At 54.0% G+C, this 23292-nt stretch overlaps 1 protein-coding gene across 1 annotated transcript in view; it reads right to left on the minus strand.

Moving 5' to 3' along the window:
- The window catches only part of CRHR1 (corticotropin releasing hormone receptor 1), a 51470-nt gene extending 29770 nt beyond the window's left edge, over positions 1–21700 (minus strand). Inside the window, exon 1 of the mRNA XM_017549302.2 lies at positions 21370–21700. Coding sequence (XP_017404791.1) covers positions 21370–21402 — 33 coding nt within the window. The 5' untranslated portion in view covers positions 21403–21700. The remainder of the gene's footprint in view (positions 1–21369) is intronic.
- Positions 21701–23292: the final 1592 nt, after the last annotated feature.

Genomic DNA, 23292 nt, shown 5'->3' on the forward strand with positions numbered 1-23292 from the left:
GGCCCTTCCCTCTGGCTGTGGGGAGCTGGGTGCCTGGTTACCAGCGGAGTTCCCAGACAGGATGGTGAGCCCAAAGCCTGAGAGGCCTCAGGGGAGGCCACTCTGCTCATCACCACCTTCATTTCTCTGATGTTTCTTCTTGGGGTCCCCTCCTTCTGAGGCCCCCTGACCCCACGGCCAAGTGTCTCAGCACCAGCCCATTTCTGTACCAACTGCAAATTTCACTAGAGACCTTTAGCTCTGGAAGCTGGCTTAGGATTTCACAGCAGGAAAATGAGATTGGGAGAGAGGTAGGGGCTTGTCCCTCGGTGAGCAAGCTGCTAGGCTAGGGTGTAGGCTAGAAGCAGGGTGCTGGCCAGCCCAGGCAGCACGCAGCCTTCCTGCGAGGGGCTGGGACTCCACGTGGTGAGAGCAACAGCGAAGAGAGCATCAAAAAACTTAGTAGGCAAGATATGGAATATTTTCACATAATTTTTTAAAAATCAAAATTAACAATAGAAAATACATCGAGCAAATTATTGAAAACTTTTTAAAGGAAAGATAGGCTCAGTAACAGTGCTGGGCCATGTAGTAGTTTGGGATAAAAGGGGGAAAGGCCAGCAATGATATTAAAATATTATCTGTCATGGCCGAGTGCAGTGGCTCATGCCTTTAATCCCTGCACTTTGGGAGACTGAGGTGGGCGGATCACTTGAGGTCAGGAGTTCAAGAGCAGCCTGGCCAACATGGTGAAACTCCATCTGTACTAAAAATACAAAAATTAGCCGGGTGTGGTGGCATGCACCTATAATCCCAACTACTGAGAGGCTGAGGCAGGAGAATCACTTGAACCCGGGAGGTGGAGGTTGCAGTGAGTCGACATCATGTCACTGCACTCCAGCCTGGAAACAGACTAAGACTCAAAAAAGATATATCTATCATGATTACTGAGGTTGCTGGCACCTCCTCTCATGGTGGGCTTGAGGAAATGCCTCACTTGCTTAACCCCAGGTGGGCCCTGCTCATGCACCGTCTTCCTTCTTCCCAAGCTAGACTCCATCCCTCCATCACTGCCGGTCCCGTACCCTCCAGGGTTGTCCATCCTCTCTTCCCTGGACTGCTCTTCACTGGCCCCTTTAGGATCTTGGGACCTTCCCCCAGTCCTTAGAAGCAAACTGACTTCCTTTTCTATGTTCACCTGCTGGGAATGTTCTCCCTTATCCCACCCCACCCCACCCCACCCCACCAGGGCCACCCCCTTTCATGGTACCCACTCCCTCCCACTGCTGTCCTGATGATGAAGGCAGACTCTGCTCCCCTCTGTCCCACCCACATTCCAAGGTCCAGGGGAATAGTGCCCACTCCTGTTCAGATCTTGGTCCTCCCACCCATGACTAACCCACATGGTCCCCTGAGTCTGTGGTGCCTGAGTTTGCAGTGGCTTTGTTCACTCCATTCCCTTGCTGGCACTCTCGTAGGGGTCTCTCTGCCCTGGACCAAGCTCCAGGTTCTGAAGCACAACACCAGCCCCGCACCCCCATCCTGTGCTCTGTACATGGGACACTCAGCAAGATGGCACTGGGGTTAGCCAACTCGATCCTGGGACTTAGGAGTGATGATAACAAACTAATTCATTTCTCTGGCCTCAAGGAACTTCCAACATTTTATTAATCAGTAATTAAACTTCACAGTCTCTGGAGAGATGGAGAAATATCTTTACCCTCATTTTCCAAGTGAAAACGCAGAAGTAGAGAGAGGAGTTCACCAGGCCAGCCGGTGGCTCTTGCCAGCTAAGCAGAAAGCAAAGTGTCCTCATGACAAAGCTGCGCTGCCTGCTCAGCAACCAGCAGGGACCCAGACGCTGCCCTGTCCCCAGAGAGGGGCAGCTCCTTCTAGAAGAGACGAAAAATCCTCGCTCCCTGTTTCCCACCCCATATCTCCCCATGCCACCTTCCAACACATACACACACACACACACACACACACACACACACACACTCTCTCTCTCTCTCTCTCTCTCTCTCTCTCTCTCACACACACACACACACACACTCTCTCTCTCTCTCTGTCTCTCTCTCTCTCTCTCTATGTCTGTCTCTCTCAAACTGGGGCTCCCAGAGCCAGCTCAGCCACAGGCAAATTAAAGAAACTGGTGACACTGGCCAGGCGCGGTGGCTCACGCCTGTACTCCCAGCACTTTGGGAAGCCGAGGCAGACAGATCATCTGAGGTCAGGAGTTTGAGACCAGCCTGGTCAACACGGTGAAACCTCAGCTCTACTAAAAATACGAAAATTAGCTGGGTACCATGGCACACGCCTGTAGTCCCAGCTACTCAGGAAGCTGAGGCAAGAGAATTGCTTGAGCCCAGGAGGTGGAGGTTGCAGTGAGCCGAGATGGTGCCACTGCACTCTAGCCTAGACAACAGAGCAAGATTCCATCTCAGAAACAAAAAAAAAAAAAAAAAAAGGAAAGAAAGGAAATAAACTGGAGACATCTCCTGTTTGACAGTATCAGCCCTGCTGCCTGACATTCCACTTATCCATCTCATCCTTAAGCTGTGCTTCATGCTCCGGTCTTTAGATCTCCTGCCTCGAAGGCACATCACCTTCTATTCCCATCCAATTACCATCTCCCCATGTCCAGGTCCTCCTTATGTCTTCAGCCCTCTGCCCCCCACCCTTGGTCACTTGGTCCACTCTGCATTCTTCAGAGACCAGTTCCAGGACCCTTCTCTTGGCAGCACCTGCCCAATCCTCCAAAGCAAAGCAGCTCAGCTCTCCCTCCAGCATACCCTTTTCCCGGTGCCCTGTACACGTGCTGGACCCTGTGCTCATGAGGCTCACGAGTAGAGCCCTTGGACCAGCCCTGAGTGCAGGAAAACCACCTCGGCACAAAGCACTTAGGACCCAAGGCACTAATTAGATGGCAAATATACAGGCTAGAAGTTCTTATTCTCACATCTTAATATCCTGGTGTGCACAGAGGAGCAGAGCAAATCTTGATTCATCAGAAAACCAAGCCAAATGCTAGGCAATGGGCTAGTCTGCCCTTGGCTGCCTAGAACCCCGACACTTCTGTCTCTCTCTTGAATGTGATGCTTCACAAAGCCATTTTCTACCAACAGACACTTGGTGTTGCATTATGCAAAGAAAAACGCTTCTTAAAATTCCCAGACCAACCTTTTCTCTCCAGAAAGGTCTGCTCTGTAGCAGAATCTGTGCCTGTGCCACCTCTTGCTCTGTGGAAGGTTTGTGAGGGCTTCTGCCTGATTCCTGAATCACACTTCCATGAAAAGTCCAGAGGTTTCCTAGATTTTTCCTCCCACCATCTGCTGGTCCCCTTTTCAAGGTCCACTGTGTTTTTCTGTCTCCAGCAACAGGCAATTACTGCACCGGCAGGGACAGGGCCCCAAAGTTTCAAGAATGTTGTTTGTTTTCCCTTAAAATGGAAAATTCTGTGTGTGTATTTTTTTTTTTTTTTTTTTTTTTTTTGAGACAGAGCGTCTCGCTCTGTCACTCAGGCTAGGTTGCAGCGGTGCAATCTTAGCTCACTGCAACCTCCGCCTCCCAGGTTCAAGCAATTCTCCTGCCTCAGCTTCCCAAGTAGCTGGGATAACAGGCCTGCACCACCACACGTGGCTAAGTTTTGTGTTTTTAGTACAGATGGGGTTTCACCATGTTGGCCAGGCTGATTTCAAACTTCTGACCTCAAGTGATCCACCCGCCTTGGCCTCCTAAAGTGCTGGAATTACGGGTGTGAGCCACCGCCCTCGGCAAAAAAAAAAAAAAAAAAAAAAAGAATTCTTAACCTGGGGAGCAGGCAGTGTGAAGATCTACAAATAAATGCAGCCGCTGTGTGTGATGAAAACCAGTTTCCTGGGGAGGGTTCTTGGCTTCCTTTACTTCTCACCAACAACAAGCACCCCAAAAATGGTGAGAACTGTGGTCGGGGCATATGGCAAATGGGGTGAGGTGGACAGGTCACCTCTGAAATCAAACCAAAGCGCTTTCAGCCCTTCTCAGATGCCTCTTGCTCCTCCATCACCAGCCCAGCCACTGGCTCCCCTTTCAGAGCCAAGTTTTCAAGACTTCATGTGATTTACTATCTTCCAACAAGTAGAGAAAATCAAAACGGCACTGAAGCTGAAGCTGGCAGAGTGTGAGGTTCACTCACTGGCTAATGCCTCACTTCCATTCACCAGCCTGGCAGCCCCAAGGCTCCAAGTAAAACTTGCACCTCGGCTACAAATCTCTCCACTCACCAAAGAGCCAAACCTTCAAGGTTAAAGTCTGAAGCCAAGGGTGCATGCGGCTCGATGATAGCATCTCGTAAAAGGATTTTCCAAAGATCTAGTGGGTCCCTGGCATGGAAGGGAAAGCAGATCAGGCAGATCTCCTGCTCCCCATTTTAAGTCTGGGGTAGTTGGTGTGCCCACAGAACTGTTTTTAGGAGCTAGGATTCATTAAACAGGTGCTCCTGCCTTTCAAGATGAACAATAAGGAGAGTCGTGCCTTTTGGCTGGCCAGGCTCAGGTCAAGACGGGGCCTTGGCAGAAAGGACGGGCAGGGGAGAGGGAGGTAGCACAGAAGCCCGTGGAGGGGGTGGATGGCCAGGCTGTGACGTGGCCTGCTCCAGCCTGCTGCAGCTGCTACCCATGCCCCCACCCCCAGGCCCAGCACAGAGCGGGGCTGGAATGAAGCTGCCATCCCAATTCCCAGCGTGACTTTGGCTTAAAGGTTAATCACACCCAGAAAATGCTTATTAGAGACCATAAATAACCTTGTTGCCACAGCTCAGTTTGGTCTTTAAGGCACAAAAGAGCAATTTCCTTTGATGTGATGATTTGGTAATTAACCTTTGGGGAGGGTCCTGTAGTGCCACTGGTGGGAGGCAGCCGTGGCATCTGAGGAACAGGGAGAAGGGAGCCTGCTTTCCCTCTCCTTTCACAGTTGGCACTGATGCTCAGCTTGGGAGAGTCCCCAGACCCCCCAGGGGTCAGGGACCATGCTGGCCTTTGACAGAGCCACAGCCTGAGAGCAGATCTTCAGCATGATTCCTCACCCTTCTGCTGAGCCCTGTGGCAGTGCTGCCACTGAGTGTGTGGCTTTGGGTGAGCCACCTGACCCCTCTGGGACTCCACTTCCTCATCTGCAATGAGGGCAATGCGGTATGTGTTACCCACTTCACGGGGACATGGGCCACTTGCGGGAACCCACGAGAGCTGCTTCTGCAATGTGATGTCCTTACCAGTCAGCGCAACTTGGCTGCTCCGGGCCCCAGCATGCGCCTCCATTGCAGAGGGCGGGCCTGGAGCAGCTTTCCTGATGTCCCTTCTGGGCCCTGGGGGAGGCCTCACAGGCAGGACCTGCCTCTCCTTATCTTCCGTCAGTTCCTTCTGCCTTCCCAGGAAGCTTTCCTTTGGGAAGGAGTTTTTCTGCTTAAAAGGAAAGTTGCTTTTTGGGTTTGAAATCCACTGGATTGAGTGGTGTTTCCAACCCCCGTGCTGGTTTGGGATCCTTCATTCAGAGTCCAGGGCTAAGTACATGATTTGGAAAAAAGGAAAGGAACTCAGAAGAGATGGGGAAGGACAGACAGACACACACATCCGTGACGATGGCAACAAGAGGTGCAGACTGAGGCCAGGGGGCCACGGAATTTCAGATGGGGTCAGCACTGTGGCAGTGAGGGCGGGCTTCCCGGGGGAGGTGAGATGGAGGATGGGGCAGAGTGGATGTCACTGTCAGAAGGAGAGAGACGGCCTTCCAGGCAAGGGGAGGGTCCTAAGCTTGTGGGGGTGTGGCAGGCTGCCTGCGGAGAGGCTCAGACACTGGGCTGAGATGGATCCAGTCAGCCTGGAGCACCATGGCAGGTTCCTGAGCAGTGAATTCTCCCAACTTGTCACCCCCATCATCCCAGCCAGACAGCCCAACGGAGGCAGTTCTGCAGGTCAGGGTGAAACCAGGCCCTGTTGCCTTCCCTGGCCTGGGAGGCTCTGGCAGACTCTGACTCAGGGCCCAAAGATGCCCCTGACTCCCTAGTGTGGCCCAGATCATAGCTCTCCCTGGTGACCCCAGAGGCAAGGTCCCCAGCCCACACTTGCCATCTGCTGGCCAAGGTCCTGGGTCCTGGGGTCCTGCAGGCTCTACAATCCCAGTCTCTGACCCTTCTGACTCTGCTTAGCATTGCATTGTGTTCTGGTGGAACCTATTTTAAGCAAAGCCAAGAGAAGAAAATCTAAATTCGATAAAGAAATGAGGTCATATATGAAGATTTCTCTCAAAAGCTGGGTCTCCCATTGCATTGAAATACTGGGATCTGGTTTGCAGAAATAAAGCGTCTGTGCAATCAACCCTTCAGAAATGTCTCTGTACCTACGGGGGATATATCTGTAGTTACGGACTAACCGAATACAAGAGCAGGGCAGGCCCCACACGCGATTGTGTGGTTTCTGCAGAATTTCTCGCCACAGAAGTGCCAAGCGGAGTAGTGGGGGAGAGACGTGCAGGACGTGCAGGACGTGTGCCAGCAGAGGGGGCCCCAGGGCACCTTTTCCATCCACCCAGAGGTGGAGACCAGCCAGATTCAAACTAGACTAGGACAGAGGGCAGTGGTGCCAGGGGCCCTTTCTCAGCCCTGTTGATGGCCCAGGCTTCTGCTCTGGAAGCAGCCTCTTCTCCCCATCCCACCTCAGGCCTGAGCCTCCTCCCACAGCCTCTTTCTGTGACAGCCACAGCCGGCCCCCATCTCAAGGCAAAGAGCCTGTGCTTTCCTCCAAAGTGGGTGAGCACTGAAAGATTATTCCAGGCAGGCGAGAAATAATTTATTGTTACATTTAATTAACTTAAATTGCTGTTGTACAGAGAGGAAAAAATGGAAAGGAAAATCTCCTGCCTACAGTTAAGGGAGGGGGGATGCCTGGGTGTTCCCCGCCCCCGGCCTTCTCCCTGGGGCCCCTGGCTCAGGGTGCCCCTGCCTGCCCTCCCTGCTACTTCACGCCTCTGCTCCCTAATAAAGCCTTGCAGCAGGGCTAGAAACAGGGCTCACCTGTCTCCTCCACCCCAGCTCCAGAGTCACACACACCACTCCAAGGTCTCAGATGTACTGTTTGTTTAGGTTATAAGCTTCTTGTGGGCAAGGTCTGTATTTGGCTTCTTTGGTTTTTTTTTGAGACAGGGTCTTGCTCTGTCACCTAGGCTGGAGTGCAGTGGTGCAATCCCAGCTGACTGCAGCCTCTACTTCCCGGGTTCAAGAGATCCTCAAGCCTTAGCCTCCTGAGTAGCTGGGATTACAGGCACCCACCACCACGCCTGGCTAATTTTTATATTTTTATTAAAGATAGGGTTTTGCCATGTTGGGCAGGCTGGTCTCAAACTCCTGACCTAAGATGATCCACCTAACTCGGCCTCCCAAAGTGCTGGGATTACAGGCGTGAGCCACTGTGCCCAGACTGTGTTTGGCTATTTTCGTATCCTCAATGGGGTCTGATTCAGAGCAGGCCCCAACACATTTGTTGAATGCATAAATGACTGAGTGAATAAGTAAACAGACGGGTTTTCACTTTCTGCCCCCTTTGACCACGGGATGGGGTCTCATGTTGATTCCCACCAGGACATTGTGATGGGCCTGCTCCCGTTTTGTCATTTTCCTCTCTGTTCCTCCTGCTCATTAGGAGCCCCCTCTCCTCTCCTTGCTCCCAGCATCACCCTGCACCTTGGATTCCAGGAGGGTGTGCTAGAGGAGAAAGCACTCTGGGTGGGAAGCACAGGGCTGGAACCCCATTCTGAATCTGCCAGACTTGCTCTGTGATGGTAGAGAAGTCATTTCCCCACCTCAGTTTCCTCATCTGTAAAATGGGGAGGTCACTGTGTTCTCTACATTCCTTTCCAGGTCTGAATATGCCCGGGCTCCCGGACTTACGGAAGAGCAGAAATTCAAGTCTCTCAACCTGGGGTTGGAGAGATCCTTGTCAGAATCTTTTATCTGCCCTTTCCTACCTGTGTGACCTTGGGAGAATCACTGAAACTCTCTGAGCCTCATTTTCCCCATCTGTAAATGGGGCTGATAGGGATAAAATATTTACACTCCAAAGCTCCTGGAGAGATTCACCAACACATTGCATGTAAAACAGCACCGGGCTGGCTACACAGGAAGCACACACGGCTGCCACTCGTTACTTGGCCTTGCACGTTCTTCCTTCCTGACTTGGCCTTTCTCCCCAGAAGAGCCCCCTGCCCACTCAGGGCATGCACCCCACTTTCCAGCACCACTCTTTCCCAGAAGCCAGCAGCAGTCACTTACAGAGGTGGAGTGTCCACCCTGGTCAAGGATATGGGTTTGCTGGGCATGGGGGCAGGGGGTGCCCATAGCACAGCTGACCTCCCGTCCTCCCGTCTTCCCTGCGTTTCTGCCTCTCCTGCATTCCTTGCCGCCCATGTTGGTGTGATTTGCTCTTGGATTCACTCACGGGTGATTTCTTATAGCTCATGCCTCCCTGGCCTCCTGCCTCTCTCCTCCCCAGCTTCCCCCCTCCCTGTCTTAACCGCCCGACCTTTCTCAGTCTTCCCTGCGTTTCACTTTCCTCCCTCCCTTCTTTCCTTCCTTTTCTTTCTCTCTGCAGCTTTTACTGAAGGCTTGCGCAGTGCCAGGCCCTGTGAATTTCTTCACTGGATCCTTCTTGACCCTGTGAGGCAGAGCCCTTACTCTCTCCCAATTGTTCAAGCGACAGACTGGGGCACCTGAGACAGTAACTTGCCCAGGGTTTGGCCGCAGTAACTGGAGGGATTGGGATCCGAGCCGGGCTCTTGCCCCTGGCGGCACAGCCTGTTTCCCTGCCTGCCCTGCCTGCCTTCCCCTGCCTCATCCCCGTCACAAGCCTGGATCCTCCAAAAGACATACGGGTACAGGTTTCCTTTACCTTTCAAACTCTGGCTTCTGGCGGCAGCCCAGCTCCCTCAGAGCTGGCAGTGGGAATTAGGGGGTAGACAACAGTAGGACCCCGTCAATGGGTGGGACTCAGGAAGGTTGGCTCTCACCGAAGAGGGGAGCCCAGCTTGGCATTCTGATCCAGCCCCTACTCTTGGGAGCTGTTAGCTGTAAGTGGCTCCCAGATACTGGGAAACTGTCCCTGAGGGGGTGGGAGGCAGAGCCGAGGTGTGGGGACAGCCGCAGAGACACCAGCTACGCAGGTGACACTATCAGCTGTGCTCTCGGCTCTGCGGCTCTCTGACAAGTGTAAAGTGAGGGGGATTTCGGTGTTGGCAGGGAAAAGATGTCCTTTCAGGAGCTGCGTTTTAAAGGGATTTAAAGAGGGCCAGGAAGGGAGAGTGAAACTGGTGGCTGGAAATTTGGTTCCATTTTATTTAGAAATGCTAAAGGCATTGGGGCTGTTTTTCCTGGAGAAACGACTGCCTTCCAAGGCTATGGGAGGTCAGTTCAAAGAGGGCTGCTGGACCAGCAAATCCCACTGAGCAGGGATACTGAGGGCAGAAATAGGACAGACCATACAGTCCATATAGCAGGAAATGGCCCTATCTTCTAACTCTTTGCCTATAAAGGCAGTGACTTAGACAAAATCTGAATTTCCCGACAGTGCTTGACACCTGACCTGGGAGACGGAAAATCCCATTTTTTATACCTCACCTCAAAACTTGGGGTTCAGTAGGCCTGTGGGAAGCTCAGGGGCCCTTCTATTTTTTTAAATGCTCTCCAGTGATTCTGAAGCATCAACAGAATTGAGGATAACTCAGCTAGCCCAGAGATTGTCACCTGGAGGCCATTTTGCCTCCCGGGGGATGTTTGGTAATGTCTGAAGATATTCTTGGTCGCCATAATCAGGAAGGGGGATGTGCTACTGGCATTTAATGGGTAAAGGCCAGGAATGCTGATCGACATCCTAAAATGCACAGGCCAGCCCCCACAGCGAAGGACTATCCAGCCCCAAATGTCAATAGTGCCGGGTTGGAAGGTTGCAATGCTCCGTCCCAGCCTGAAGACACTTGCCGGCCTACCCGTTATGGGGGTGGGGCGGGGGAGGAAGGTGGCTGTAAGGGGACCTTGGAAAGAGTGGGATTACAAGAGGGAGGTGCCTTCAGGGCAGGAAGATGCCTCGGATTGCATTCTTCCTGGCGAATGCCCTGTGTGACCTTGGACTAGTCAGTCTCCCACCTCCTGGCTTTAGTCTGAAGGCAGGGGACTGGTGGAAATGACCTTTCCTGGCCAGCTGGGTAGATGGGAACTCCTTCCCCTCACTCACTGCTGTCCTGGCCCTGCTGGGTCAGTGCTTCCAGATCTCCTCCCGCAGGGTGTGCCCAGGAGATGCAGGAAGGTCTGCCTGCTGATGTGGCCAGAGTTGAGGAATGAGGCAGCCCAGAAAGAGCCTAAACAGCAGCCTCTTCCCAGAGTCAGTGAGCTGAGCTTACCCAGCCGAGGCTCCAGCAGAGCCTCCCAGGGCCAGCACCTCAGGGGCAGTAGGCAGAGCCGGGTCCTGGACCCTGCAGAAGTTGGGTTCCTTTATCCTGGATGAGTGCAGGGACAAGGGGTAGAACTGATGTGGGGCTAAGTCCTGTGAGCTTAGGGGAACCCACGCAAAGCAAGGCTGCCCTTGCCCCACTAATCATGTGACCACTGATCATGGGTCCTCAGCTCACCTTGGTGACAAGTACAGATTGATGAGTGTGACAAGGAGGGAAAGGGGCCTAATCAGAACCTGCTACCAGGTAAGGGGTCTGAGCAAACCAAAGAGTTTCCTCCTCCTGGATAAGGGTTCTTCCTTCTTCCGTCGCCCGGCCTTGGCTGCCAAAAAGAGCCACCACATCACTCGCATCCATGCAACGGAGCCACATAAGTGTGAGAAGCACAGCAGGAAGGCCAGGCTGTGTGAAGGGTGAACCAGAGATCTGGGCCAGGCAGTGAATTCCGGCCCCCAAGGAGGGCTTTAGGCCCGCGCTATTCAAAGGGTGGTGAGGACCGGTCCGACTGGTCAAGTTTGCCAACCAGGAGCAGTTGGTTCCTGGTCTATGACTTGATAAGCACAAAAATGGAGAGTAGGCATTTGGAAACTTTGATGTGAATCCATCCCTGCTGGGACATCCGAGCATGTAGTCAATACACTCATCTCGACAAACACGGTCTAGAGCAATTCAGATGCTGTCAGACTTGCCAGGTGAGTCACGTGGTGCAGGCTGCGCATCAGGACCACAGGCCAGTCTGCCACGGATTGGAAAAATCCATGCGGTCCTTCCCCACAGCTGGTCTGAGGGCCCTGCGTGAGCTGGAGGACAGAGTGCAATGCCTGGCTTACCAGGGAAGGCCTCACGGAGGAGGCGGGTCTTGAGTGATGGTTGGGCTTAGTTTTGAGGGGAGTCCTGGGGCAGGCAGCAGAGGGTGAAGGAGGGGCCCCACCCATGAAAGCAGCAGGTCCCCTTGACCTTTGGTGGGTGCAGGTCCCCTGCAGCAGCACAGGCATTTCCTCCTTCATTCTGCATCGTGGTCCAGTAAAGAGGACACAAAGACCCAGAGAGGTCGTGTGATTTGCCCGAGGTCACCCATCCAGGAAGTGGCTGAGTCAGCCCCAACCTCAGGCCTCCTGCCTTGTCAGCTTTAGGGACAGCGGTCCTTCCTCCAGGATGCACGTGAGCCCCACGTCTCCTAGCCCTCCCATTTCACAGCCTTGCAGCAGCTTCCATGGTCAGGCCGTGAGGCCCCAGCCATCAGCAGAGAAAGGACATCCCAACTGCCTCCCCACAACACTGACGCACTGGGAGCTGAAGGGGTGGGATGCTGACAAACCGGATCCCACGAAGGTACCAGGAATGCCAGTGCTCTCAGCACCCCTGCCTTGCCTGACTATTCCTGCCTCATCACCAGGAGAACCAGGACAGCACCAGGGAGGGAACCCTAGGATGCCACTATGGCTGCCTCCCCAGTCCCCGCTTAGGGACTAAAGTGCCCGGGACCTGCTCTCTGGAGGCCCCAGCTTCTGAGATCTTCTTGCCCTTTTGTTTCTAAGCCCAGCGCCATAATTCCCTCTAGCAACATCCCCACCATACCTGCCCAGAGCTGCTCATGAAGCCAAATGCTGCCTGTGCGTGCACGTGGACAACACCCCGGTGCTATGGGGACCGGGGGCAGAACACAGGGCAGTGCGGGAATCTTTTAATGTTACTAAGCTGTGCGGCAGCGTAGCCCTTGATAAGCCGTTGAGTCACAAATCCACACGTGGAGGCAGAGAGGGACCAATCTGTCTGGCTTGTCACTGTGTCTTCTGTCGCCATAGCACTTCCACACTCAGACAGATGCTCATCGGGGAGCTGGAGCAGGGAGAGGCCCTCCATTTAGTTCAGCATCTATTGTGTACTTACTGTGTGTGCAGTTCTGGACTAAGTACTGGGCACACAGAGTGTGTGTGTGTGTGTGTGTGTACGTGTGTATATGTGTATGTGTGTGTGTGTATATGTGTGTGTACGCTTGTATATGTGTGTGTATGTGTGTGTGTAAGGGAATCTTTCTAGTCTAGGCAGAGCTCATAATCTATGGTGGGAACAAGGGTTCAGGTTAGATGTGGGTCACCAGGGGTCCGTGTGGAATCTGGTTAGTAGGTGTTTTTGAGTGCCCTGTGGGGGGCACATCAAAGAGCTAGAAGACCTCATGTTGTGGGACAGCCCAGGATCCACCACGAGCTAGAGGCTCACACCAGGGTAAGGGACGAGGTGAGAACAAAGGAACAACCAGTGAGAGACAGACTTAGACTGGAGGGCTTCCTGGAGGAGGAGGTGGAGACAGTTCAGAAAGACTTTGGTGGACATGCCAGGTAAAGATTGGCACAGAGAGACTTGGGGGCAGAAGCTCCTGTAAGAGAAGCATCAGAAATGAATATTCTATTCTGCTAGGGGTGGGGGATGCAGGGTAGGAAAGAGAACAGTGAGACCGAGGCAGAGGGCCAGGGGTGAGAAGCAAGAGATTTGAGGCACTCCAGGTTCTTTCCCCTCTAGAAGGAGACAGGAGGACTCAATGGGGTCACCTGTGGGCCTTAGTGCAAGAGCAGCTCAGTAAATGGAGCACCTGGCCAGTAAACAGTGCAGCCGGCTGAGAACCTGGGTGGTGCGGGCAGGGGACAGGAGCAGAGCTGGGGGCAGAAAGGGGAAGGGGAAGGGTGTGGCTCAGACCAAGACCAAGCCCAGGACACAAGGACCAGCCTCTCTCCAAGGACCAGCCTTGCCCTGCCTGTTTGGGAAGATGAAGGAGTGGCTGAGCCTCTTGGGCTCCCAGCCAGGCACAGGCAGCGAGGGATGCTGTGGAAGCTGTCCAACCTGCTATCCACTTGCCCGGCTAAGCCCGTGGCCCCCGGGTGCCAGCTGCTCCTCTGGAAGTCAGCCTCCAACGCTGGCCTTGAGGTGGCGTTGCCCCTGCCGTGGGTCTGGCTCTGCTTACAGGAGAGGAAAGGTGGTTACCACACAGTGGCCTCTGAGGGGAGTGGCAGGTGCGGGTGTTATTATGAACATTGCACAGTAGCTCACTCTCCAGGGTTCCAGCATGTGTGTGTGTGTGTGTGTGTGTGTGTGTGTGTGCGCGCGCGCGCGTGTGTGTGAGAGAGAGAGAGACAGAGAGAGAGACAGAGAGAGACACAGAGAGAGAGAGAGAGAGACAGAGACAGAGAAAATGCCCACTGAGAAACACATAGGACCACAGAGGCAACAGGTCCTGTCCCTTCTGCATCCTGCTTCTGGGGAGGGGGCACAGCCCTTGGGGTGGTGGGAGGGAGTGGGATGGTAGGGGAAGCTCCTTCAGGGCACCCCTGCCCCCAGTGCTCTCCTGAAAGCTGAGGATGGCTTCAGGCACCCAGGCATGGGGATAGGGATGGGTAGGGGAATTCTTGTGAGGAACAGAAAGGAAGTTTCCAGGAAATGCCACTGCTGGCCCCAGAAGCTGGGCACAGGCTCTCTTGGGTGCTGGGGAGAAAGTAAAAAGCAAGAATGACCAAGGCAGGCAGGCAGATATTTTTCTTTTCCCTCCCTCTCTGCTTCTCTCACTGTCTGTCTCTCAGAATCTTCTATAAGAATGAAATAATCAGCTGGGTGTGGTGGCTCATGCCTGTGGCTGAGGTGGGTGGATCACCTGCAGTCAGGATTTCGAGACCAGCCTGGCCAACGTGGTGAAACCCTGTCTCTACCAAAAAATTAGCTGGGCGTGGTGGTGAGCACCTGTAATCCTAGCTACTGAGGAGGCTGAGGCAGGAGAATCACTTGAACCCGGGAGGTGGAGGTTGCAGTGAGCCGAGATTGCACCACTGCACTCCAGCCTGGGTGACACAGTGAGACTCCATCTCAAAAAACAAACAAACAAACAAAAAAAAACCAAAGAAAAGAAATCATCCACCTGAGCAGGCCCCTGGGCATCCCGCCAGGCCCTTGTTCTGACAGTGCAGTCAGGGTCCCCAGTGCAGGGGGCCCAGACCGGTGCCTGGACTGTCCTGCAGCCGTTCCTCCAGGAAAAGCACTCCTGGACCCGGTTTGCCTTTCCAGCCACACAGCCCAGCCCCCCGACCCCCGCCACACTCCTTCCCCTCTCTGTGCACAGACTGCCCACTCAGCCTGGTACCTCTGGCCTCTGCTGAGCTAGGAAGGGTTTTCTAGAAATGAGCTCTTCACACACCTTGCCAAGGAGGCTGGGAAAACAGGGAGGGAGAGATGAATGGGTCACAGAGGCAGAAAACTCCCCAATGTAAATGGCAATGCTGAGATCGCCTCTTGTCCTAGCTTTTCACCCCGGGCAGGTGCCTTTCAGCTCTTTGGGCTTTTGTACCCACCGGGGATGATGATCAATAAGTTGTCCCAATTCTCCTAGAGGCCCTGACATCCCAGCACTCTAAAATTCAACTAAGGTTCCCACTGTGCTTCCTGATAGCCCCCACTACCTCTTAAAACTCCAGTGGGTAGACTCTAAAGTATAGTGGTCAGCTTAGATCAAGCCCTGCCTCCCTGCTTCTGCAGCCACGGAAGTGGCTGGACCAGTCTAGCCAGTTTTCCCGGGCTCTGACCTAGGCGCACTGGCTCCCAACCAGACTGACTGGGGCTTGGAAACCAGCTGACACGTGGAGGGGGCAGGTGCATGCCCCACAAATCCCACCTCAAAGCACCTTGCTGAGGCTGCTCTCTGGGCCCAGGAGCGCCACGGGGGTGAGATGGCAAAATTGCCTGTGGTTAGAGGGCAGAAAACAGCCACAAACATATTAATTTTCCCAGAAACAGTTTTGTGGTGGCTGGGTGGACAGTTGTCAAAGAACTTGTTTGGCTAAAGCATTTGAACCTGTGGTTCTACATGAAAGGGACCTGTCTTCCAGAGCCGGGTTCTGACATGCACGGCTCATGAAGCCCGCCCCCCTTCTTCCTGCCATCCTTTCAATTTTGTTGAAGCGGATACCACGTACTCTGAAAACAAGTGATTAATAATCTGTGGTCTAATAGAATCCAGCTAGTTATTTTCAAAATGATTGTTTGTATCAGTGAGTGAATCATTTCGCATTATCCTCCCTGCATATCTCTACTTTTATAGTCAGGTGTTTCCATATCAGAGATGTTCAGGTCTGTCCGTGACCTTCGAGCGCAGCTGATGGCTGGTAGCTGATCCCTTTTCCCCAGGGACTGTGAGAAGTGCTCTGAGGCAGGAGGAGATTGCATATGGCAAGTACCCTTCCTCTACCCCCATCCTCTCACCACTCCTCCTTTTGATGGCCTTTCTTGGACTGAGGAAGTTGGTAAGATTTATTAAGTGACTGCTATAGCTAATATTTATTATGCACTTACTGTGTGCCAGACACTTGTGCAACTGTGCACAATTTCACACCTGGCATCTCATGGTCATTATGATTATCCCATAAAGTAGGTATTAGTTCCCCTCATTTAGACAGATGAAGAAACTGAGGTTCAGAGTGATAACTTGGCCACAGCTTCAGGGCAGATTCAGGATTCGGGCCCACATTTGCTTCATCTGCTGTTCCCACCCATTCAAGAAGATGTTGACTGCCACATTAGGTGGGGTGAGGGATGGCTGTCTGAGAGCAACAAGTCCAAAGACAAGCATTTTAAAAGGAGGCAGGCTGGGCACGGTGGCTCATGCCTGTAACCCAACACTTTTTGAGAGGCTGAGGTAGGAGGATCGCTTGAGCCCAAGAGCTCGAGACCAGCCTGGGCAATATGGCAAGACCCTGCGTCTACAAAAAAATTTAAAATTATCTAGGTGTAGTTGGTGCATGCCTGTAGTCCCAAGTACTCAGGAGGCTGAGGTGGGAGGATCACTTAAGCCCAGGAGGTTGAGGCTGCAGTGAGCTGTGTTCACACCACTGCACTCCAGCCTGGGGAACAGAGTGAGGCCCTGTCTAAAAAAAAAAAGAAAAAGGATGTAGGGGGACTAAGCCCCTCAAAACAACTGTCGAGGTCAAACTAGTGAAAACCAACGAGATACATTTCAAAAATATTTTTATGTAAGGTAATATTAATAGACTGTTTGTAGAACTTATGCACCCCAAAGAAATAGAGTCTCCCTCCAAATGAAAAGCTTCTCTAAAAAAAAAAAAAAAAAAAAATTTCCTAGGGACTCTGCTGACAGGGACCTCTGAATTTAGGTAGACAGAAATCATTTGTAATTAACAAATTCATTCTTTGACTATTAAAACTACAGCTGAAATCTCGACCTGGCCTTACCTTCAAAACGGGCTCACGGTTCTTTTGTTGATACCGTGAGTGATTAGGGTAGAATCAGAGCTGGGACAGATCACCCCACTCCCTCTTTTCACTGAGGAAGAAATGGCCCAGATCACTGCTAGCGACCTGCCCTCTTCCAGACACAGCAAAAGCACTGGAGTTTCACTGGCTGAAGCCCCACCCCCAAGGGATTCTCCAGATCACTAGGGTGCTGCGTTGGTTGGCTGTTGTTTTCTCTTTTCTAATAACCACAGTGGGCTTAAGGGGGAGTTCTAGTCCTTTCTGCATCAGAGATGGCTTTTCTGCTAGGGTGGTTTGAGCATCTCTCAGCCTTCTGTTTTGACATGACATTTGCATCCTGTGGGAACAGAAACGGGTTCTTTCCAGTTGTACAATACCAAACAGAAGCAACAATAAAACCATCCATCCAGTTGACAAACATTTGTTAAACACCTACTATGTGCAACAATTGTGAGGCCCGGTGCCGCGAAGGGTAAAAGATGAACAATGTGTAATATATTACGTGTCCAGGAGCTGCTGGCTGCTGTTCCTGCATTAACTTATTCCTGCTGAAAGTAGCCACCTTGCAACTTTTTCTGAAAGCAGGCTGTGCCAGGCGCTGTTCCAGACACTTTCCACGTATTAACTCCTTTTGTCCTTACCTCAACCTTCTGAGTTAGGCATTTACCCCCATTTTACAGCTGGTGATGCTGAAGCCCAGAGAGAGTACTTAGGTCCAAGTACCATGTTCCAAGGTCCCTTAGCTTGGGCAGAGCTAGGAAGGGGCAGAGCTGGGAATCGAATCCGTGGCACCCCACTCTTCCCGTGTGAGGATTATTTCAAATATTCCCTAAGGAGTATTTGAAAACACAGGCTTTTCAGAGAGATGAGAGAGGTAACAGAGAATCCGGTCCAATATCCCTGTTTACAGACAAACTATGACTCAGAGAGTGCAGGTGACCTACCTAATGTCACACAGCTGATTGGAGGCAGAGCTGAGACCAGTCAGGTTCACTGACTCCCAGGCTGATGGTCTTTCCCCCTCAATAGCTGCTGAAATTATCAGCCCTGCACCTAACTGCTTCCTTCTGGGCCACGCCATGGGCAGAGCTCAGGCCCATGGCCTTGGCAGGTATCATGAGCACTTGGGGTGGTGGCACCTCTGACCCCCAAACTCCCTGTGTGCGGCTGAACTTGGCTGGAGGCCGATGCTTTCTGAGGAGCCAAATGTTAGAGAGGGTGAGAAATGGATTTTCCACTTGAGCTCGTCCTCACTGGCTCTGGGTGAGTGTTCTACTTTTCCGTTATCTACACACTCCTCTCTATGGCTGGTCATTTTCAATCCGAGGGGCTTGGCCTGGCTTTTGGGCCCCTCCCCAACTTTGCCCCTGGTCTGTGGCCAGGCCAGTAGTTCCCGCAGGCTGCAGCAGCCCACTGGCACACGCTGGGCTCATCGTTTCTCATTCCTCATGGCTCCTGCCAACGCTCCCCTCGAAAACCTGCTCCATATCATTTAATCAAAGAAACAACTTGGAAATGGCCCAGATATGCACCCATATAGGGATGGCAAAGTCCATTCACTCACAGGCAACATGCAGACATATTCTCCCAAGGAGGCTCAGGATAACGTGAAACAGACTTGGGCTGTGACACTGGGGAGTGGGCTGCCCGGCAGCCACAGCTGCGCCCAGACAGGTGCTTAAGAAGGGGACCTGTGGGGGGTATTTTTTAAATGAATTACACAACAGCTGGATTCAGAGTGAGGTTGCAATCATTTTTCCATCCTGGTTTTCAAACTTTGCCTATAGCTGCTAAGTTGCTTATATAAGAATAACAATAATAACAAAACCGGCTTCTACCTGGGAGATCACTCTCCTGTTAGAACCCATGGAGAGGCCTTGCCTTCTGCACCCCTCACAGACACTGGGACCCGTGTTTACAGTCACACTCCACCTCCCTGCGAGGAGCTGCAGTGGGTGCGTACGTGACTCCCAGGTGCTCAGGCCCCTGCCCCTTCCTGGGAATAGAGACAATGTCTTGCCTGTCTTCTGACTCATGGCCACTTGCACACACATCGTCTCTCCCCACTCACGCACACACCGTCACACACCCTGTCTCTCCCCATTCACATGCATTTCACCCCAGGACTCTGTAGCTGGTATAGTGCGAGGCCCACAATATAGGCCCCAGAGTGGACCCTTCCCAACACTGGCTGACTTGCTGGGGACAGCGCTGGATTTGGGATGAACACTAAGTCCCTAGATTTGTACTCTCATGCTGGCAAAACTACCTGGGCTCTCATCTGGCTGAGATCTAGGGTGAGGTTTAAGGGGCTTAGAATATTTTCTGGTGATGGCTGGACGCCGTGGCTCTTGCCTGTAATCCTAGCATTTTGGGAGGCCAAGGCTGGCTGATCACTTGAGCCCAGGAGTTTGAGACCAGCCTGGGCAATATGGGGAAATCCCATTTCTATAAAAAAATACAAAAATTAGCTGGGTGTGGTGGTGCATGCCTATGGTACCAGCTATTCTGGAGGTTGGGGTGGGAGGATTACTGAAGCCCAGAGAGGTTGAGGCTTCAGTGAGCTGAGATCATGCCACTGCGCTCCAACCTGGGTGACAGAGTGAGACCCTGTCCCAAAAAAAGAAGAAAAAAAGATATTTTCTGGTAAAAGCAAACAAAACAAAGCCTTATATCAGAGTGTCCAGGTTTGAATTCTGACTTCACTACTCACTGGCTGTGTGACCCTGAACCAGTTACTTAGCCTCTCTGTGTCTCAGGAATAATTCCTACTTTCTAGGGCTGTTAGGAGGACTCAGTAACTTAATATTTGCAAAGCAGGTAGAATAATGCCCAGCGAATTGTACATACTACATAAATCAAAGAAAAAAAACAACCATTTAATAGAAACCAGCTTTTGAAACCAGCATTTGCTGACCGTTCCCTGGCTGCGCCTCACTCATTTGGTATTTGCTGAGTGCTTACTGAATTTATTAGGCCAGTCATAAAGGGCACACACGCCACCATCTAGTAGGAATAACAGAAATAAAGACTTTTTTTTTTTTTTTTAAAGAAAAACATGATCATTCTAAACAGAGATTTGCATACAACTCTAAGGAAGACCAGAGAAAGAACATTGATCTATTTCAGTGTAAACTTGAAAAAAAAAAAAAAAAAAAACACACCCACATTTCAACCTTTTGAATCCATTTAAAAGACTGAATTTGGTCTAACTGGTTTGTGCATTTAGACCAGGCTTCGATACACACAAGCCTTTTGGAAAATATTCCCATTCAGTGCCACCTATTCGACCTCTCTGGATGTTTTTCTTCACCTTCCTCATCCGTCTGTCTCCTTGAATGCCCAGAATATAATCTCTGAGTTCATCTCCAGCCCTCAGTTAACAGACGGGGGTGGGGATGTGGGTTCAATGAGACCAACCCTCAGTCATTTTAAGAATCAATTTATAAACATGTGGGGTGGGGCACGATTAGAGAAAAACCTCAGTAACTTGTAACGTCTCAGCTAACGTCTCATTGAAAAATCTTGGTGCTTTAACTCAAACCATTTGGTAAGCCGGTATACGTACAGTTGGTTTAATAACTGATGGAAAAATGAAATTCTGCCAATCCGCACCCCTCCCCCAAATCCACCGAAGTCTCTTTAATGTAATCGCTTTGAACGCCCTGAACCGGGTCAGGCTGGCGTCTACGTTTGTGGCTGAACCGGACCCTGCGGGGTCCCGAGCCCCGGGCAAGGCGGTGCCCAGGCGGGCGCGGCACGGGGTTTCCCAGCAGCCGCGCAGAGGCCCACCCGCTCCTCCGGCCGACTGCAGCGGGCGCGCCTACACCTTGCAAGACCAGAACGCTGTGGAAAGCGCTCGGGGCTGCAAGTGACGCCTAGCACTAGCGGCGGGCCGGACTGCCGGCCTCCCGGCCCTTCTCGGGCGCACACGGCCCGCGGGCCGCCCCCGCTGCCCACGAACTTCAGCGGGCAGACGCTGGACGTACGGTCTGGCGACTTTCCTAAACTCCAGCGCCCGATCCGCGTCGTAGGCTCGGCTGTGCAGCGCGGGGATCTCGATGCCCAGGCTCGGAGAGCGAGTGTCGCGCTCCCGGGCCGCGGCGGGGAAATGGGAACCGCCGCCAGAGGCACCGTCTTCTCCCGGGAGACTGCGATATTGATCAAGGGCTAGCAGGCGCGGGCGGCATTAATCTCCCTGGACTCGCAGCTTGCCGCGGAGGAGAAGGAGCAGCAGGACGCGCTCCCGGGACTGCGGCGGGGGCGGGCGGAGTCGGGGAGCTATGAGGGGGTGCTGGGGCGAGGCGGGGAACCCCGTTTCAGCGCCTCCTGTCCCGGGGCCGGGGTCTGCAGGGAGGGCGGAACCCAGCGTCTGCCCCAAAGCCTAGAGCGATTCTTGGCGCGGAGACAGCTACCCAGGTGGGCGGACCCCTCCTTCGCCAACATCCCAGCGGCTCCGCCACGATTTCTTTTCTCACCTGAGTCTCCCCCTGCCCACCAAACCCTGGCTCCAAAGGTCCAGAGAGTTAGGCTGCCCCAGAGCCCAGCCTTCCCCGACCTGACCGCCGCTCTCCTGGCGCCCCCGCCCCCGTCGCACCCACAGCCGGCCCCGTCCCGCGTCCGCCAGGGGCTGGGGGCGCCCGCACTGGAGGGCGGGCCGGCGGCTCTTACCTTGACAAGCCGTAGCTGCGGGTGCCGTCCCATCCTCGGGCTCGCTGGGTTATCGTCCTGAACGCCCGGATCCCCCAGGCATCCCAGAGAGGCCGGCGGGCTTCTGCGGGCTCGGGCAGCACGCGGTGGGCGGCCGGACTCCTCGGTGGCTGCCCGGTGCGGAGGTGCCCGGCTCCACGCTCCCCGGCCCCGCGGCCCGGCCCGGCCGGCTCTCGCGTGCCCCTTCCCGGGGAAGTCTGGCCGCCGTTTCCCGATTCAGCCCGGCCGGAGGCCGCCTCTTGCCCGCCTCGCCCCTGCCGCCTCCCCCACGGTCCGCGCCGCTCCTCGCCTCGGCTCCCCGCCCCCTCGCCAGCTCGTCCCCTCCCCTCCCTTCCCCTCCCCCTTCTCCCCTCCCCCCTCCTCTCCCTCTCCCTCTCCCTCTCCCCTCCCCTCCTCTCTCCTCCCCTTCGGTCCCTCCTCCGCGCCTCGCCCCTCGGCTCCCTCCCCGCTCCCTCCCCTTCACCCGGCCCGCTGCCTGCGCCCCGCCGCCAGGATCCCCTTTCCCTACGCCCGGGTTTACGGCAGTCCTCGGGGCGCGCTGGCGGCGGTGGCGGCCGCCGCAGCCCGGGGAGAAGCCGGGGATGGGGATGGGGATGGGGGAGGGGGCGGCGGGCGAGGATGCAGCCTCCCGCCTCCCGCCTCCCGTCCGGCAGAGGTCCGGGCCTGGGAAGTCCAGGGGAGCCGGGGGCACTTGGGCGGGGTGCTCAGGTGAATTTATGAGGGCGAGGCTATTGGTGACGGTGGAACAGGGCAGTCCCCACTGAGCGAAGCCGCCGCGGAACCCGGGGAAGCTGCGACCTGCGTTTGGGCAGTTCCCGCCCTGCAGCGGGCTAGCGGGAGCTCCTCGCCGCCCCCAATCCAGCCGCTCCGGGCGCCGGGCCCGACTGCCAGCACCTTTGGCATTGATGTGCCTGGTGCGCGCTGAGACGCGAACGCTCTTTAGGATGAGCCCTTATTCATTAGTTCGTTCCTTCCTTCATTCGTTCATCTTACAAACTGAGTGCCTGCCCACTTTGGTTCAGGCAAGGGGCTGGATCTGGGCACCTTTTGGAGCTGGGAGCCCCAAGATGAAAGGGAGACGGCGGTGCCCCTCAGGACTAGCGGGCACTGAACGCAGCCCTGGGGAAAGCCGAGTGCGGATTGCGCTGCAGCGAGGCGAGCCGAGCTAGGAGCCGGTGGGCAGGGCGTGGGAAGGCCACAGCGCCCCCTCCCGGCTGAGCCCTCAGGGCAGCGCTGGGGCTCCCGCCAGACTCCGGGGTCGTCTTCTGGATTGGCTCAGGAGCTCCCCATCCCAGGAAGCAACTCCTAGCCCTTCCGGATGAACAGAACTTTTGACGTCCTCTTCCCTCTTCCTCTCTCCTATCAGAGCTGATAAGGGAGAAGAGGAGTCACTGGGAGGTAGAGAAATCTTCACCCGCAGAGCCTAGGCTGCCTGGCCTATGCAACCCCTATAGGGTACACCAAAGCATCTGGGGCGCGGGCAACCGGCTTTGAAATCAAACTGAACCCACCTGCCCTCATCCTGTGCATTGCTGTGCCCACCCTACTACTCCCTCCCGCCTGCTTCTGAGCACATTGGGCAAGAGCCAGCATGTTCATGGTCCACTGGCCTTCGTTTGGGGATGGAGTCATTTTAAGAGGTCATATGATCCAACATAGAGTTTACTGGTGAGAAAATGGAGGCACACAGAGAGTGGTGACCTGTCCAAAGTCCTACAGCTGGTAAGTCTAGTCCTCGCTCTCCTGATTCCCAGCTCACAGCACCTGGAGGGCTGGGCCCTAAAGGGGCCTGGGCTCTGAAGTGGGGAGGGGCATTGCCCAGGAAGCCAGCTGCTCACATGGCTTAGCCACACACCTGGCACTTTCTAGGTGAAGCACACAGTC

The sequence above is a fragment of the Cebus imitator genome, unplaced genomic scaffold (assembly GCF_001604975.1).
Source record: "Cebus imitator isolate Cc_AM_T3 unplaced genomic scaffold, Cebus_imitator-1.0 Scaffold217, whole genome shotgun sequence".
Classification (NCBI taxonomy): Eukaryota; Metazoa; Chordata; class Mammalia; order Primates; family Cebidae; genus Cebus; species Cebus imitator.